Source organism: Pezoporus wallicus, unplaced genomic scaffold (assembly GCF_028554395.1).
Source record: "Pezoporus wallicus isolate ANWC-B61680 ecotype Strahan unplaced genomic scaffold, APGP_CSIRO_Pwel_v1 contig_5767, whole genome shotgun sequence".
In the NCBI taxonomy this organism is placed as follows: Eukaryota; Metazoa; Chordata; class Aves; order Psittaciformes; family Psittacidae; genus Pezoporus; species Pezoporus wallicus.
In genome coordinates this window covers 10,576,558-10,592,500 of record NW_026640599.1, presented here as the reverse complement: position 1 = coordinate 10,592,500, position 15,943 = coordinate 10,576,558, and the positions used below count along the sequence as shown (strand labels likewise).

Sequence of the window (15,943 nt, the reverse complement as noted above, 5' to 3'; positions counted from 1 at the left end):
GAGGATGCAGCTTAAATGTGGAGTAGGAAAAGCATAAACAGTCCTCTTTAACCTAATAAACTAATTAAAAATTCCTGCTTAATTCTCCTACCTTTCAAAGGCAGAGCTGAGAGGAAGACAAGCTTCATGAGAAACCTGCTCCACTGCTGCCAAAGCTTTGCCTTAAAAGACTCACCTCTGGTCTCAGAACAGCCTTCCTGCAGGCCTGGCACACAGGGCCACTCCGGGAAAAACTCAGGGGAAGCCGGCGGGTTCGATTCTGGCAAGTTGGCTCCTCACATATTAACCAACCCTGAAAGAAAGGGAGGACATAGAAAAAAACCCACATTTTTACCATGACTTCAAGTTATAGCTTCTTTTTATGTTACCTAAACAATGAATCATACTCAAGGAAGGAAAAAAATCCCCAATTTCAATGTTCTCTGTGAACGTATAACATGTACAGCTATATACTATAATATGTATGAAGAGGTGAAGGTTCTGTTTTTTTAGGTAACATAATCAATTGTGGGGAACAAAGCTGAAGTCTTCTTCCTTCAAAATCACATATTCTGCACACTGCAGTCATCCCTTCCTTGAAATATATACCAAAACCTCTGCTCTTCTCCACTTCAGACTTAACAGAATTATAGAACTCTGTAGACCAGACAGCAAGACACAGAGACCTACAACTAATTAGATTTTAAAGTGTCATTTCCTTGCTTGCACTTTAGGGGAAAACCAGTTTTAACTTTTAGGTTTTCTGGTAACAGCCAGAAGCTTTCTGTCTTTTCAAAAATGTTTCTGGTTTATTTTACTTTTTTACCTTTTTTAATAGAAAGCTATTGAGATTTCAACATAAACTGACTCATTTAGGAAAAAATTAACAATTTGCTGAGTTAAAACGAAATAAAATCTGAGCCAGCTTGCCCTATGACAGCACAGGGAGACACAGAAAAGGCTTCTCTTAAGAGTACAGAAGAAAGAATGCTTCTGGGATTGGTAAGGATGTACCTTTTGTGACAGGTCCAACCATAGGTTAAACCAATGCCACACCTCATCTCTAAAACCCACCAATAACAGATATCTAATAGCATAACAGAAAGCACACAGTAGAAATTTTCCAGAAGATTTTCCCAGCTTTTGGAAATGGCTGAAGGACCTCCCGAATCACTCTCTCTACATTCAGTGATGATGGACGCATTACTACCCCCATCCCAATGAATCTGAAGTGCTTTTGAACCAATGTAAACTTTGAGCATCTACAACACCCTGCAGAACAACTACACACTATATGAAAAAGTATCTTATTTTTCTTGAACACATCAAAAAATAATACAAAAAAGAAGATTTTCTTTTTTTAATGCTTTCTAGTTCTTGCATCAGGAGAGACTAGGAATAATCATCCTGCATTCACCTTTTCCATGTCACTTATGATTTTATAGACCTCCATCACATCATCTGCAATCAAACTCTTATCCAAACCACAGTCCTAATTTACTTAGTTGTTCCTTGCATGGAAACCACTCCACATCTTTGTTGCCCTTCTCTGAACCTCTTCCAGGTCCTCTCTGACATGAGGGGGTAGGGAGAAATGGGACAAATGGGGGGGGGGGGGGGGAGGTGAAGACAGTATTGCACACTGTATTCAGCATGACAGATGAACATAATTTACACAGAAACAGGATAGTATTTACCATCTTGTCCTCTGCTCTCTTCTGTCTGCAAGTTTCATTTGCCTAGAGAACTACTGAGTATTTGAGCACTGAGCAGTCATTTCTAGAAAGATATTATTATCCAAGAATTATATCATTCTTCACTAATAAGTAAATACACTGTATGCAAAATTAAGATTGGATTTTTAGCATCTGCATCACTTCACATTATTTGGCAGAGGATTTAATCTTCCATTGTTAACTGACAAGTCACCTTGGTATCACAAAGTCTTTCTGCAACTCTTCTCCAACAGTTCCTGCTTTTACCAGCCACGAGCAGCAACACTGTCAATTTCTGCATTTCAGATTATCAGCTGTCGATTTCTCTGTTGGGAATAGTGACTGTTTATTTCTGTCCATTTCCAGAATGTGTTTCTGTTGCTCCTCCAAAGGAGTTTAATCTAATTCCTGGTACTTTGACAGAAATATTACAAATATAACGACAATTCAAAAGTTGCTTGCTTTCCTTCTCACTGGCTCTTTAACAATCTGTCCCAACATTAGGCTCTGGCAATGACTTCTACCTAATTTCCATAGGGGCAACTCAGATTTCCAATTACTATCATGTTTCCTATCCTTCCAATTTCCACAGCTCAAATCAGAGCAATGCTGTTACTATCACCATCTTGGTGACAAGTCAGTGACAAAAGCCTACAACTATACACCTTTTCTGGCTTTCATTTTGTGGAGATTCTGGCTTGCTGACAAAGCACATTTATTCATAAGACATGACATGCTTTGTTTCCTCACTGGCATGGCCAAAACTGAATCCATGTTCTACACCTCGGTAATGCAGCATCCTGATTCAATATGACTACGTCAGTAGCTTAGTTTAAAGATAGGTATTTGAGTTACTTTATCTTGAATGCTTTGGAATTCATGTGGAGGAATATATAAACTTTACTTTCCTGTCTTCCAAAACCTTGTTAAAATGGGTTTTGAAGATGTCCTTGAAAGTTTTTGTTTTGTTGCGGTTGTTGGTTTTATTTGTTGTGGGTTTTTTTTTTCTTTTTAATGTCTTTCCTATCCTTTACTGGAGTACGCAGAGATTTTTTTTGGTTTTGCAGCTTCTTCTCTGAACACTTGTGTTCTTTCACGTTAAACTGCGACACAGTTTTATCCCTTTCTTCAACTTAAAAATATATTCTTCTACAATTGAATCCTTTCAAAAGTGCTAGAAAGTCTGATTCAGTCTTTGTTTGTTTAAGATGAAACCTCATTTCAAAATTTATTTATTCCAGAGAGCTCTCTTCTTTCACCATTTCTCCAGCCATGTCAGTATTATTCCACTTGGTGCCAAGCCCATCAAAACACTTCCTGTTGCTCTTTCAGAGTGGCCCGTGTGGACAAACAGGAAAATTTTATGGGCAACTTCATGCCAACAGCAAGGTATATAACACTACCTAACATGTGTGCATGGGTCCATAATGCAAAAATGGAAAGAGTCGACTAAGATAAGCAGCCAGAGTTCATTTCACCAACTATGGATATTTAAAAGCCTGATACCCAGACTAAAAAAAGCATCAAAAAGATCCTAACGGATTTTGGGAAGAGGCAAACCCTGCTCTAGACTCCCTTAATGAAACACAGTTTCACCAAAATCAGAGCAAGCTTTTTGGAAAACAGTATGATCAGTGCATCTAATCACTAATGTTTTACTGCTATGTAGATTAACAACGTCAGTCATTAGATATTTAATACTGCACTGTAAGAAAATTTCAAGAATTCAGAAAGCTTCTGTGGACTGAATTTTGGTCACTTGCACAACTGTTGCCCTAGCAGTCCTAGTACCGCTTTCAATGTCACATCCAAATTATTTATGACAAATATTTCACAAGTGACATTAGAAAGATAGGCGCCACCCAACAAGACTAAGTTACTTCATCAGCCAATGCTTCACCATGAAAATTTCTAATTTAGGACCTGACCTGTATCTTCTGGAGTCAGCAGACACAAATGAGCCTCAAGGGAAAAAGCTAGTCCTTAGCTTTGGTTTTGCAAATGAACCTAAGATTTATTTCTAAAAGAGAAAGGTGTTAATCTGTTGCTGCAGTTTTTAAATTACTAAATTTTAATAGACATGGAATAACTTTCTACTGAAAAAAAGTTACTCAGGGATAGCACTGAGATCATCAGGCACTCATGTGAGTACTGAGAATATCATTACAGCCACTGTGAGTGAAAACACAAAAACATTTCTAGAAAGGATAATGAACTGTCACAGATCTTCCATCAAGTTAATTCATAGAGACAAAATCTGTGCTCTGTGTGGAAAGCTGTTTATGCGATATTTGTTTATTATGTGGCACCTCTACCTTCCTATGAAACATCTGTTAGAAGCCTGACACAAACAGGGCCTTAAAATACGCAGCCAGGCAGGGAGGGGGACGTGTGGAGGGAAAGTGTCCTCAGCCATTCCAAAACTCTCCTGTTTAAGAGTTTAATTGTTTCAGCTGTAACTATGAAAAGATTCTGTATGCAAAAAGAGAACACTCATGACTCAAAACATATTAAATGACTACATTTGAACTTTGAAACATTTTATTATACTAGAAAAACAAAATAAATAATAAACTAGAAAACTGCCAGATAGTAAGGTACTTAGTTAGGGAATGCAAGTACAACTGAAAAAACAAAGCCTGGAACAGGAACAGCATCCCAGCTTCAGCTGAGCAGAACACTCACAAACAGACAACCGTGAAAATAATGCATGATAAAAGCAACTGTGTTTTCTGCTACCTATTGGCATTTTTGGCTAATAATTAAGAAACAAAGGAGTACACCACTTGCAAGGTATTGCTCCTACTACTTTACAAGGGAATGCATAGATGGTTGACTCAAACTACCACTGAATGCATTTGAAGTTTCTTTATGCAATTGTTTTGGTCTAATGCAGTCACTGTTGAAGACAGCACTGGAAACTTTGCTGATCACAAAACACAGGTGAAAATAACCTGAAAAACCCTGCTTAAACTAAAACCAATAGCTTAGGATGAAAATAAGCGTTCAAATGTAACAGCTTAACGATTATTATACTTGTTTTTCAACTACTAAGAAATAATGATCAAAACATTGAACTTTTACTAACAGTACATTTCTCAATAAATCGTACTTAAAATATGGAGATCTGAGTGTTGCCTAAATAAAAAAACCCTAATGTGTTGCATAGATACTAACTAACTAAATATCCCTTCTACTCATATAGAAAACAGTTAATGTCATTTGTATAGACTTCCTACCAGTTATAATTAACATTAAAGAGGTCTTTTCTTCTTTGTCACCTCTCTATTCAGGCCTTATTTGCGTTTGTTTGTACTTACTATCTGTTAATCTCTCTTAACAAATGACAACAGTAACTGTTGCTATTATGCATGGAAATTAAACATGTAGATAATTGTGTGAAGGGAGCTATTTTTGAAAAAAGCAGTATCAGAAACATGTAGCTCTTTATGTCTCTTGTTTTGCTTTGATAATTAATCCATAGCCTTGACTTGTTTTAAACAAAAAACTTTTCCATGGACATGCATGTTGCAATCAAATTCAATACATGCATTATGTTCCGATTCAATTTGTTCAAGTGCATTACTGCTAACCCTTATTTGATCCATGCTTGTTGTCTTCACTGACCAAACAAAACCAATCCTTTATTTCCCAGCAGCTATCACTGAGTCTGTAAATTAATTTGTAACAGATCAAACAAAATCATATTAGGAAACCTCTGGTTTTGTCCTACTTGGTATCTGCAACACTGTGGGAAATGAAATACAAGTTCATAGGGGATAAAAAACAACTAGCATTTTCAAACATTCTGTCCACAAATGCTTAATTAATTCCAAAATATAAAAATTGCATGCAAAAAAAAACCCAAATCAACCCTGAAGCAAATGCACAATATGAAAAAAAACCCTAAAGAGTACTATGTCCACAAACTGTAGCTAATGGCGAGAAATTTGCAAGTCAAAAGTAATTTTCTTTCTTTGTAAGTCTGTTCTTGAGAATTAGCCTCTTGCATTGTAGTGATCAACAAGCATTATAAATATTACCTCGAAATACAGAGGCAAGAGATTTTGGAACAGCTTTTCAAACAGAAGTTGCAAGAGTCAACAACGTACATTTATCGAGCTTTATCTCAATAGTTTTTACAAATTACAGTTTATAATGTAGCTTGGCTGTCTGCTACAGCAAAGGACTGGATGTGCTTCTCTACATTCCAGTTCTGTATCTGGTTCCTGCCTTCACACAGTCTGGATGTGGAGGGACCATAATGCTTTAAAAGTTCACATGGAATGAAAGAATTCAGTAGTAAAAGAAAAAAACTGGAAGCACTGAAAATTATTCAGAGGTCACTCTCAGACACTTAGGGAGTTGAATTTCAAATGTAATTAGTGCTTGCTTCTCTACAATTTTGCTCTCCCTTGAAGACAACCTTAATGTGGATTTTTGAAAATGGGAGCTTGGTGAGTGACATCCAATCTCCAGATGGCTGCGATACCTAACCTTAAAAGCACACTGGATCAAAAACCCCTGAGCTTCCTCACTGCAGAACTAAAATTATCACCTTAAATCACCAAATCCTCCAGAAGGGAAGTGTACAAACCAACCTGGACATGCCTTCCTACTGAATCAGCAAAAGCTTGCTGTTCATGTCACTGATCAGCAAGCCAGCTTCTGGATGGCTAAATGAGACACAAGACAAATTTTTCTGCTATCATTGTGACTTCCTAAACAAGTCACTCTAACTTCAAAATGACCTTTCCTTTCAGACTACTCAAAAAGCATATGATTTCCAGTAATTCCAACACCAGAGGCATCAAATCCCATTTTCCTGACAATGTCCATTATTATGGATAGAATATAGCATGGCAAATCTGATCAAAGAGGCTTTAAATCCCCTGGAAAGATGAGGTTTCACCACCACTGCATTCCTGGGTAAACTATCAGATCTTCTGATACTTCCCTGCAATATTAAAAGATAGATGATTTTATGAAATATTTTATATGAAGTTTCTTGTGGCACCAACAGACATGACTTAGAGCCCTGCAAGTTATCAGTTCCATTTGCAATAACTTCTGTATCACAGGACAGTTCTCCCTGTTCCACCTGTCTGTGTCTTCTGTAAATGTCTGAATATCTGGGGGAGCAGACAGACAAATGTTCCTTAGTACTATACGACATCTCAGGAATAAGAACTTGACCCAAAACCTCTGTTTGTACATTCTTTGGAAAGTGTCCGACTATTAGTGGCAGCTACATCTTTTGAGAATTACATCACAACTTTAAACTTGAAACACCAAAGGTGGTATCAGTATCAACTTCAAGATGAGCTATTGCTGTGAAGTCAAGAAAGTTTCTCTGCTGTGTACCAGAAACCCAATTACGTTTAAATAATTTCAACTGCTAATCTGCTTTTTTGCCTGTTCAGAGCAAAGAAAATACTCTAGTAATAACAATGACTTGATCCAATGCACTTGCACCATCTTGCTGAGATCTCAGTAGCAATGAAAATCCAGATGACAGCGTGAGAACCAGTGTCATGCACTGGAATTTCAGTAGACAACAGACTCAAGTGACACCTACCTGCCACTGCTACAATCCCAAGAAGAAACCCCTCATGTTAGGGATGCTACCTTAAACAGTGAAATAAGATTTCTCATGGGAAACTTCATCCCCTTAGCACAATGTGAAGTCCAGTGTAACTCAGGTTTTTCAGGCAAAATCCTAGTTTTTGATGAGGAAAAGTACCTGGTAAAAACCTCCGAAAAGAAACAAACTCTACTACTGCCAGACATAAGAAAGGCATATTCATTGTTTGAGTTTCTCAATAATAATAAAAAAATAGCTGTGAGACTATGAAAAGGATGTCATTATATCTTTGTGGGAAATCTAGAGGACCAGCAAAGCCTCTTTAGTAAGTAGGTTCAGACACATTTATATCTCAAAGTAGTATATGGATAAACATCGTTATTGATATACTAGTCATTCCAACCTTCTCTTCCACTTCGCAAAAGACTAACAAAAAATTACTGTAAAAGTTCTTTCCACTTCTTTACTATATTACTACAAGGAGATCAAATTGTACTAAGTCAGAAGTCCTAACATTAGGTTCAAGACATCACTTACTAGAGAAAAGATATGTTTGATTTTCATCCTAGAATTTCAAAATGTAAAATAATTTAACAATGAAGAGTGTGTGCAAGCCCTCTTGAACTGCCAGGCATAGCTGAAACTTTTAAGTAAGAAGAAATTCTTAAAGCTACCTAACATATTTATAATCGAATCCGAGTATATAGGCTAAAGATTATATTTGAGGATGTTTTAAGGCTTTATACTGCTAAGTGCAACATTTAATCACCTCCCAGTAATAAGTTCCTTGATATTTCACAGACTCTTCAAATAAATTGTTTTATAAAAGGAGCTGGGTCAAGAGCCTATTATTGATGCTGGCTGACTAGAGCTTTTGTCTTTTTATTTGAAGTGGGACAGGTACCATGGTAAACATGCTGCCAAGCTTTTTCTAGCTGAATAGAACGATATTACAGCATAAGCTTAGAACTGTGGAGCACCTTAGGTTTGCATATATTCCTTTATAAATTTATTCTACAGCTCAAATCCTTTACCTAAGGAATGCTTATTCTATGTTGTCTGGCATTCTGTTAGGTGTTGTGTACATTTGGCTTTAAATTTCAAGAAGCAATGCAAATAGTTTTAGTAACCATTATAGTAACAACAACAGAAATGAGTTCCTAAAATTTATACATAAAGCTAACTATAGTGCATTAAGAGACCTGACCATAGATGCAGCGTGGCATACGACTATTCAGATCACAAGTAATGGTAAGGAACTATTTCATCTGCTCACTCTTGGCCATTAAATTCACATTCATTTTTCTTCTTCAATACTGTAGCTAGTTTTTCATCCAGAAAAAAAAACAAGTTACATTTCCAGTATGAGTATTTTTAGAGTCTGATGCTACCTGATCATCCAATTTAGGGAAAAAGTAAACAGGGACCACAGCACTTCACACTCCATTTCATGCTGCCTCACTTCAGTGGAAGTTGAAGATACAATTTCAATTTCTTCTCAAAGCACTTTCTCATTTTCAGAGCTTCTTGAGTTTTGGCCTATATAAATGATCTGAATTCAGCTGTGGGATGGAATGGATAAAAAAACTCTTATAAAGATAGGAAATTCCTTTCCTGGATGGTTCATTATGCTCCTTTTGAATTCAGCATTATCTAGGCTGATTAATGGATAGATGTCATCCTTCAGGAAAAACACAGAACTGACTGTTAAATGAAAGAATAGTAACAGGGAGATATGAATTGCTTTTAGAAGTGTACTACTTGAAAGCAGTACAGATCCTGGAGATGGCTGGTTATATATCCAATATTATCATCACAGGAACTACATTAATGGATGTTATCATTGAAGCGTCTTAGCAAATAACTTCCTAGTAGAAGGCAAATGACCACTTTACCACTCAATGAGACAGTACTCCTGGTAAAAGAGAAGGATACCCTCTCCAAAATAATATCTACTGACACCTCCTGTTCCCAGAGACACTCAAGTTTCCCACTGGAAAGCTGCCAGCCCAAACTGACTGAGAGGCAACTGGAGTAAACTGGAACTGCACCTTCAAAGAACCAGACTGTGAAGATCCAAAGCAACTAGACAAACTGTAATTGAGAGCAATGTAGCTACACTAGCTTGCCGTCTTTACAGAAAGCATGAGAGAGGAAATAAATTCCACCCAAGTTTCTCAGAAGAACACAAACTATCCGTCTATCTTGGAAAAAGCCAGTGATACCAGAATGATAAAAACACTGAGGTGGTTTCCAGGTAGCCATTACAAAAAGTGACGCTCACCTTTTGCACCCAGCTGCTCTGATGTAAAACACCCAAATCCAAATCTAGTTCCCTTTGGATATTATGGAAAATGAACATAAACTTGAGAGGATTTACCCTAAAACAAAATTCTGTCCCATAAGCATACTTTTAAGGACTTCTTTCAATACTCATGTACCTCAAGGTCCTGATGTGAAGTCAGTCACAAAATATGCCTATTTCTAGGCTACTGAAAATAAAAGTTTATAGATTTTCAGGAATGTATTTTCTGATTTGGATACTCCAAAATAATAGAACTTGAATTGCTTCTTAATTCAGAAGTGAAAACTCAGAAGAAAACACACAAGACTGAAAGAAAACTTCTGAGAGTAATATTTGCTAGAGATTACTGGAGTATTTTTCTGTCATATCATTTTTACTGTTAGAAGTCTCAGGGTGGGGAGGAATCAAAGCAGAAGATCATGGGAGAAGCAAGACATGCACCCTATTTCCCCCAAAAAGAACCCAAATGCTTAAGATAACATAAAAAATGCTTTAAACAAAAATTACCAAACAAGACAGAAGTGAAAAATATCTTGTAGGTCAATGTAAGAGTTTTACATATTATTAAAAATTGATTTTTCTTTTTAAGTATGACATCTTTAAGTGTACAGTCACGTGCCATTTCATATGAGTTATTTGAAACTTATTGATCTCATTTGTGCAAAGACCAGGCTCTGACATCAGCCTGCTGAAAGGATAATAGAGCACTCCAAACCCTTATGATAGGTTTGATGCAAACAGTAGCCCTCACTTAAACACATGTAATAGCACCACAAGTGAACAAATTCAACCTTAGCAGTTGCAGATTATAAACTACATTATCAAGTATGTTCTGCTTTCTTCAAATCAAAGCCAATACTTTGGTCTTATCTTCAGCAAAATAAAGTTCTAGGCACCAAAAACATCAAAAAGTAGAGCACAAGTGTTCATAGGTTCACAAAGGGAACCATCAATTACCAACAATGTTATTTTACTTAAGGCAATCTGAAAACAGCTAAATGGGATTTCAAACAAGCAAATGGTAGAAGGAATACTTAGTATGACTACGTATGAAAAACTACATTGAGAAAAGGATCAGTGAAAGATGTCTTATAAATTTCTGTATGGAGAGTTCAAACCTCTAGAAGGATATTCAAGTCCATTCTGCAAAACATTCTCTCTATTCACATAACTCAAAGCAAACCACATTCTTAGACTGTAATAGGTCACAAGTAAGTACAATACCTTACTTCAGAATAAATTTTGTTTTCTCTGTCAACTGCCAACGAGGCACAAAGAACTCATACAGCCCATCCACGTATTGCTTGTTAAAGAATCTGGCAACATACAAACACTAAGAACTCAAGATTTCTTAAAATACGTGCCTCTACTTTGGTTAGAAAGCTAAAATCACACCCCCCTGCCCCAGCTTCTTCCAGAATCCATCCTCTTCCCTCTCCTCACAAACATTTGTACAGACCTTGAATCTTTCCTCTGTCACAAATTTAACTTACCTTGCAGGAAGTTCAATATGACATTAGGTGTGATGTAGAACATTTTACTCGTGTACATGGCAGTAAGTTTTGTCAAGTATACACTTCAAGTTGGTAAAGAGACAAAAAGACTGCTTATGTGAAATGTTTATCTCTGCAATATGGTTATGAAAACTTTAAATACTGAAGAAGTTAATACATTTCTGAAAACTTAACAAATTATAATGCACATATATACATGGATACATAAATTTAGCGGAGCTCAATGGTGTGAAAGGTAATGGCAGAGAAAGTGGTCTCAACGGTCTCATCACCTTAAACTAGAAAGGTTTAAAGCATCACTAAGCAGTGTTTGTTCATTTAAGTTTAATTATTTTCTCCTTGAGAATGGCACTAATGAAACTGAATATCTTTCATGGTTTCGAAGAGCAGTCTGAATGGTTTGTAAACAGGAGTGGGGGCAGACAAGAGAACTGGCTGAGCCAGGGGTTGCTAGGTGATGCAGAATGTAAACCCACAAACTTGTTCAGGTTTACTTTGCTTTCATGCTGCTCTCACACAAGCTCTCCAAAGTTTTAAGAATTAATTTCCAGGTACCTCTTTAAAAACAGAAAGTAAAATAATTAAAAAAGAAAAAACCTTTAATCCTCTTCGCCTCTTACCTCACCCACCCCCAGCAGGAAAAGATAGGAAAAAGGAAAGGAAATTCACAGCATTAAAGCACAGGAAACCCATCAGAGTGTTTTGAATACAATGATGGAAGAGGACATTCCCTCTATATGTTTGCATGCCCTCTATATGTTGAGGACTGGTGATTATGAAGAACTTTTAATCTTTTCAGATTGATTTTTACTTTTGCAAATGTAAATAAAAAATACTTCCGGAGCCTTTAAAGTACTTAAACTAAAACCACAGTCATATTTACTGATGTTTCCACTGCAGATTATAGAAGCTGACTTTTCTGTACAGCCCTGTGTTTCTACCCCATCCTTTTCAGAGCTGTGGTTATGTGGTTTTTATTTTTTTTTCCTCAAGTATCTGATCAGAGATTGTCCAGTAAGAGCACTTTATTAGATCATCAGTCAGAGGGTTTTACAAGCACCAAGAGCTATGGGCTCAAATGCAGCACATCAGTTTTAATAGCCGAAGGTCTAATAGTAAACTGCAGATACTGCTGAGAACTTTCCATGCACTGAACTCTTGAAAAAGCACCATCTCTCAAGCTTAAATGCAGCTGCCTCTTTCAATGCCGCAAATGGGTAAATTTGACAAAAAAGCCACCATTAAGACTACATGAAAGGCTCAAGACAACATCCTTTCAATGCTTTGTACTTCAGTAATCAGATGTACTTACTCACCCCCTCCCCCAAACCCGATCAAGAACTATTTCTGAATGGTAGGAAATAATTCCACTTTGTACATCTTTTAGTTAATCAAGACTTTCTATTCAGCAATTTGACCTTTTGTTCAAAACAGGATTATCAGTTTTTTCGCCAGTTACCAAGGGCGACTCGCATGGTGAACATAATTGCAATAATTTGCAAAACACCATGGCAACCCACATTACAACTAGGTAAATACTGGTCTTTTGTGCTACATTGTTATTTTCAGAGATGCTGAAGTCAAAGAACGAATGACAAATGAACACAAAATTTATATTTGCTTTGTCTCAAAAGAGAAGAAAATTGATAACAAGAATTGGGGGGAAACCGACTACAGCTGTAATTTCTAACTTGATTAATTAGGATGGTAACAGTCCTTAACAGTATATTCAACAAACAGCCCTGACTTAGTCTCTCCACCCACCTCTCTCTCTTTCTTCACTACTACCACTTACCCCCACCCCAGACAAATTTTTTCAGCTAGGAGAACAAACAACTCCATTTTCTCTTTCCTTCAACTTAATGGAATCCTTAATTACAGAATATTGTTCTCCTGCTCTTCATTACACTGAAAACTGAAAGTGAGAGAGAGAAGGGAGGAGGAAGCCAGTGCCAAGCAGACAGGGTAGCTACAGTCATCTTACCCTGCCTGTGCTTTTTTTGTCCATAGCAGACCTAAAGATGAGATGGCATTTTTTGGGTGGGCTTTTTTCTGGTTGTTTTTTTTTTTTTTTTTTTTTTTAATATTAGCAGCTGTTGTATAGCACACAATTAAGTAAATTATTTAGTACTCAAGTTCTCTCACTGCCAGCAGTAGTAAGACATGAAAGCTCAAGTCACGATTAAAATCCAAAATCAGAGAGGAAGCAACTGCTTAAAAAGGGAAAAAATTACTTTTAAATTTTCAGATGGGTGGTTTGCAACAGAAGACCTACTGTATCAAAACATTTGCCTACAAATAGAATTATACTTAATAAACTAATAATTTTAACTTATTTTCTTTATAATTGTAAGGAACTTATTGTTACAGCGTAGGCTTCTATTAAGACTTCAAGGAACCACATTGAAACAAATTACTTCAGGAATATGCTATAAATACAGAGAAATAATTTTGCTCAAGAAAAAAAATCTGCTAAAACCAGTCCAATGCATGTTACCAATTGACTTCACAATAAATTTAGTATATATTACTGGAGCATGACTTCTGTGCTGAAATATTTATTATGCCATAGTGAACTGACTGAATGGTTGAGAGCCTAATTTTCATTATACCATTAATAAAAACAAGTTATACCTCTATACAGGCCAAATTCTGTCATCAGATGTATGCATATGTGTCCTATAAAACACAGTGGCACACTTCAGCAATGGATGTTCACATAAAGAGTATATGAAAAATACATTAAGCTGCAAAGAAGCATGCAATCAGAAATCAGTGTAATTCTCATTTCAGTTCCCTGTACATACAAATCATGTATGTCAATTTAGAGTTAAAGGACTACATCTGTATTTTAATTCTCATTAAATTACTGGACTGCCATTAGGATAAAACAGGTTTGCAACATAAACAAGACGACTGCTGCATCCCTATGCGTTGTGAACACCGAGGAGTACATATTAACATGAAAGATATGAAAATAAAGTAGTAAAGGCAACTGGATCTGGCCTCAGGGAGCTGAAATACACTACTGCCTTTGCTCCACAAATCCTCCATATTGCCAGACAAATCACTTCCAGGTTACTGAAAGGACTCACAACAGAACGACGACAGTAACTCACCTCAGGAATCCGTTTTCAGTGAAACTTCAAGGTCTACACTGCTGAAGTTTGAGCAGACTCAACTGTAGTCTGAAAGCTGTGCTTTGGACAGTTACACAATACCACACATTCTGAAAAATCGGGTTCTTTCCTCACAAATTTGGCACTCAAACTTATGAACGTATTTATGAACAAATTCGATGTTCATTCCCCTATACCTCATTTCTCTGAGAAATAACCAGTTTGTCACTTTGCTCTATACAGCTCTTGTAATGATGTTCTTTAAGAGCCACTCCATCCTACAAGTGAAGTGTGCCACAGAAAACTCCATGAGAAAAATAAACAATTCTAAGCAAAGCTTCAAAGAGTGCACTTGGTAAGGTAAAGGACATTCACTAAGCAATGGACAGAAACTGCTGCTCATCTCATGAGTGCTCATCTAATGAATGCTGTCCAACCTACAGGCTGCAATGCACTGAAAAAAAAGACAGAATGGGATAACACCATACATATATGACCAGGATTAAACTTAAGTGAGTAGTAGTCATTCTACAATAATGCAACTTTCCCATGTCCAACTCTGCAGTATCAGGATGACTCTTCTATTTTTAAATAAATAAATAAATAGATAATCCATATTTCTGCCTATTCTTCCTCAAAATAGGGTTTAAAAGACTACAGAGATTTTGCTGTTTGAAATAACCCTTTTTTGTTGTTTGAGTAACCCTTAAGAACAGCAAATTTCTACCTTCTCTGCAAGCCACACATTTTGCCCTGTATGTGTCTATAGCAGAGGTAGGTGAAGACTTAGGAATTTTCTTGTACTTTTTTTAATTAAAGCAACCACACTCAAATAAAATTTCTTGCTTTTCTCATCCAAATTTCCACAGGCAATCTTCATCTATGCCTGCCTCCTCATGCTATTTCAAGTCTACCTGCCCATCCAGAGGTTTAGCCAGCAGATACCCCATTTGAACATTCTAATTCAGCCAATTCAGCTCAATTCAGCTTCTTTGCTTTTCGCTTCCTCTACACCCATTCATGTGCACGTCCACTCTCCTATGCCAGTTCTGGTCTCTTTACTCATCTAATCTCAATTCTTGCAATCACACTCGGAGGGCGGTTTTGTGTTTTGGTGGGTTTTTTTTTAAATCTGTACCATACTTTATTCTGAGACAAACATTGTACCCTACTTAACTCCACCTTAAATGACACTATTTTCTTCCTTCTGCTGTTACTTAATTAAGCTAAGCATCAAGAAAGACCCTCAAAAGTCTCAAAAAACCTTTTGGTAAGTGTTCTGAGACGATCAGACTTCATCCTCAGCCTCCCCTCAGCTACGCATACATTCCTGTAACTACTTTCAATACCTGCCCAAACCTCTTTCCTGCAGTCCTCTTAGGTTCCTCTCAAACTTTCCCTTAGATCTGCTTATTCTTTGAGAAAAGAGAGCTCTTGTTCTGCCTCCCTCTGGCCTTAATTTTCCTTTCCCATTTCAGTTTCCAGATCTGCATAGATCTTCACTTCAGCAACAGCTGGTACCCAAAGCCATATCAATATCCATGTTACAAACGTGTTTTGAGGGAAAAATCTCCATACATGGCACACTGTATGACCAGATACTGTTAACAAGAGAGGTCAGAGGGAGGTGGAATTTTGAGAGTGTTTATAGCCTTTTCTCTTATTTTTTCAAGGGCTTATAAATTGAGCATATCTGTGACTTGCCACGAAGAACAGAAAGTACTCAA

General features: G+C 36.9%; 1 protein-coding gene across 2 annotated transcripts in view; it reads right to left on the bottom strand.

Annotated features, from left to right (window-relative positions):
- The window catches only part of POLA1 (DNA polymerase alpha 1, catalytic subunit), a 202,391-nt gene that overhangs the window by 63,255 nt on the left and 123,193 nt on the right, over positions 1-15,943 (bottom strand). For both annotated transcript variants that reach the window (XM_057419462.1, XM_057419461.1), the window contains exon 35: positions 176-292. In XM_057419462.1, the coding sequence (XP_057275445.1) occupies positions 176-292 (117 nt within the window). The remainder of the gene's footprint in view (positions 1-175; positions 293-15,943) is intronic.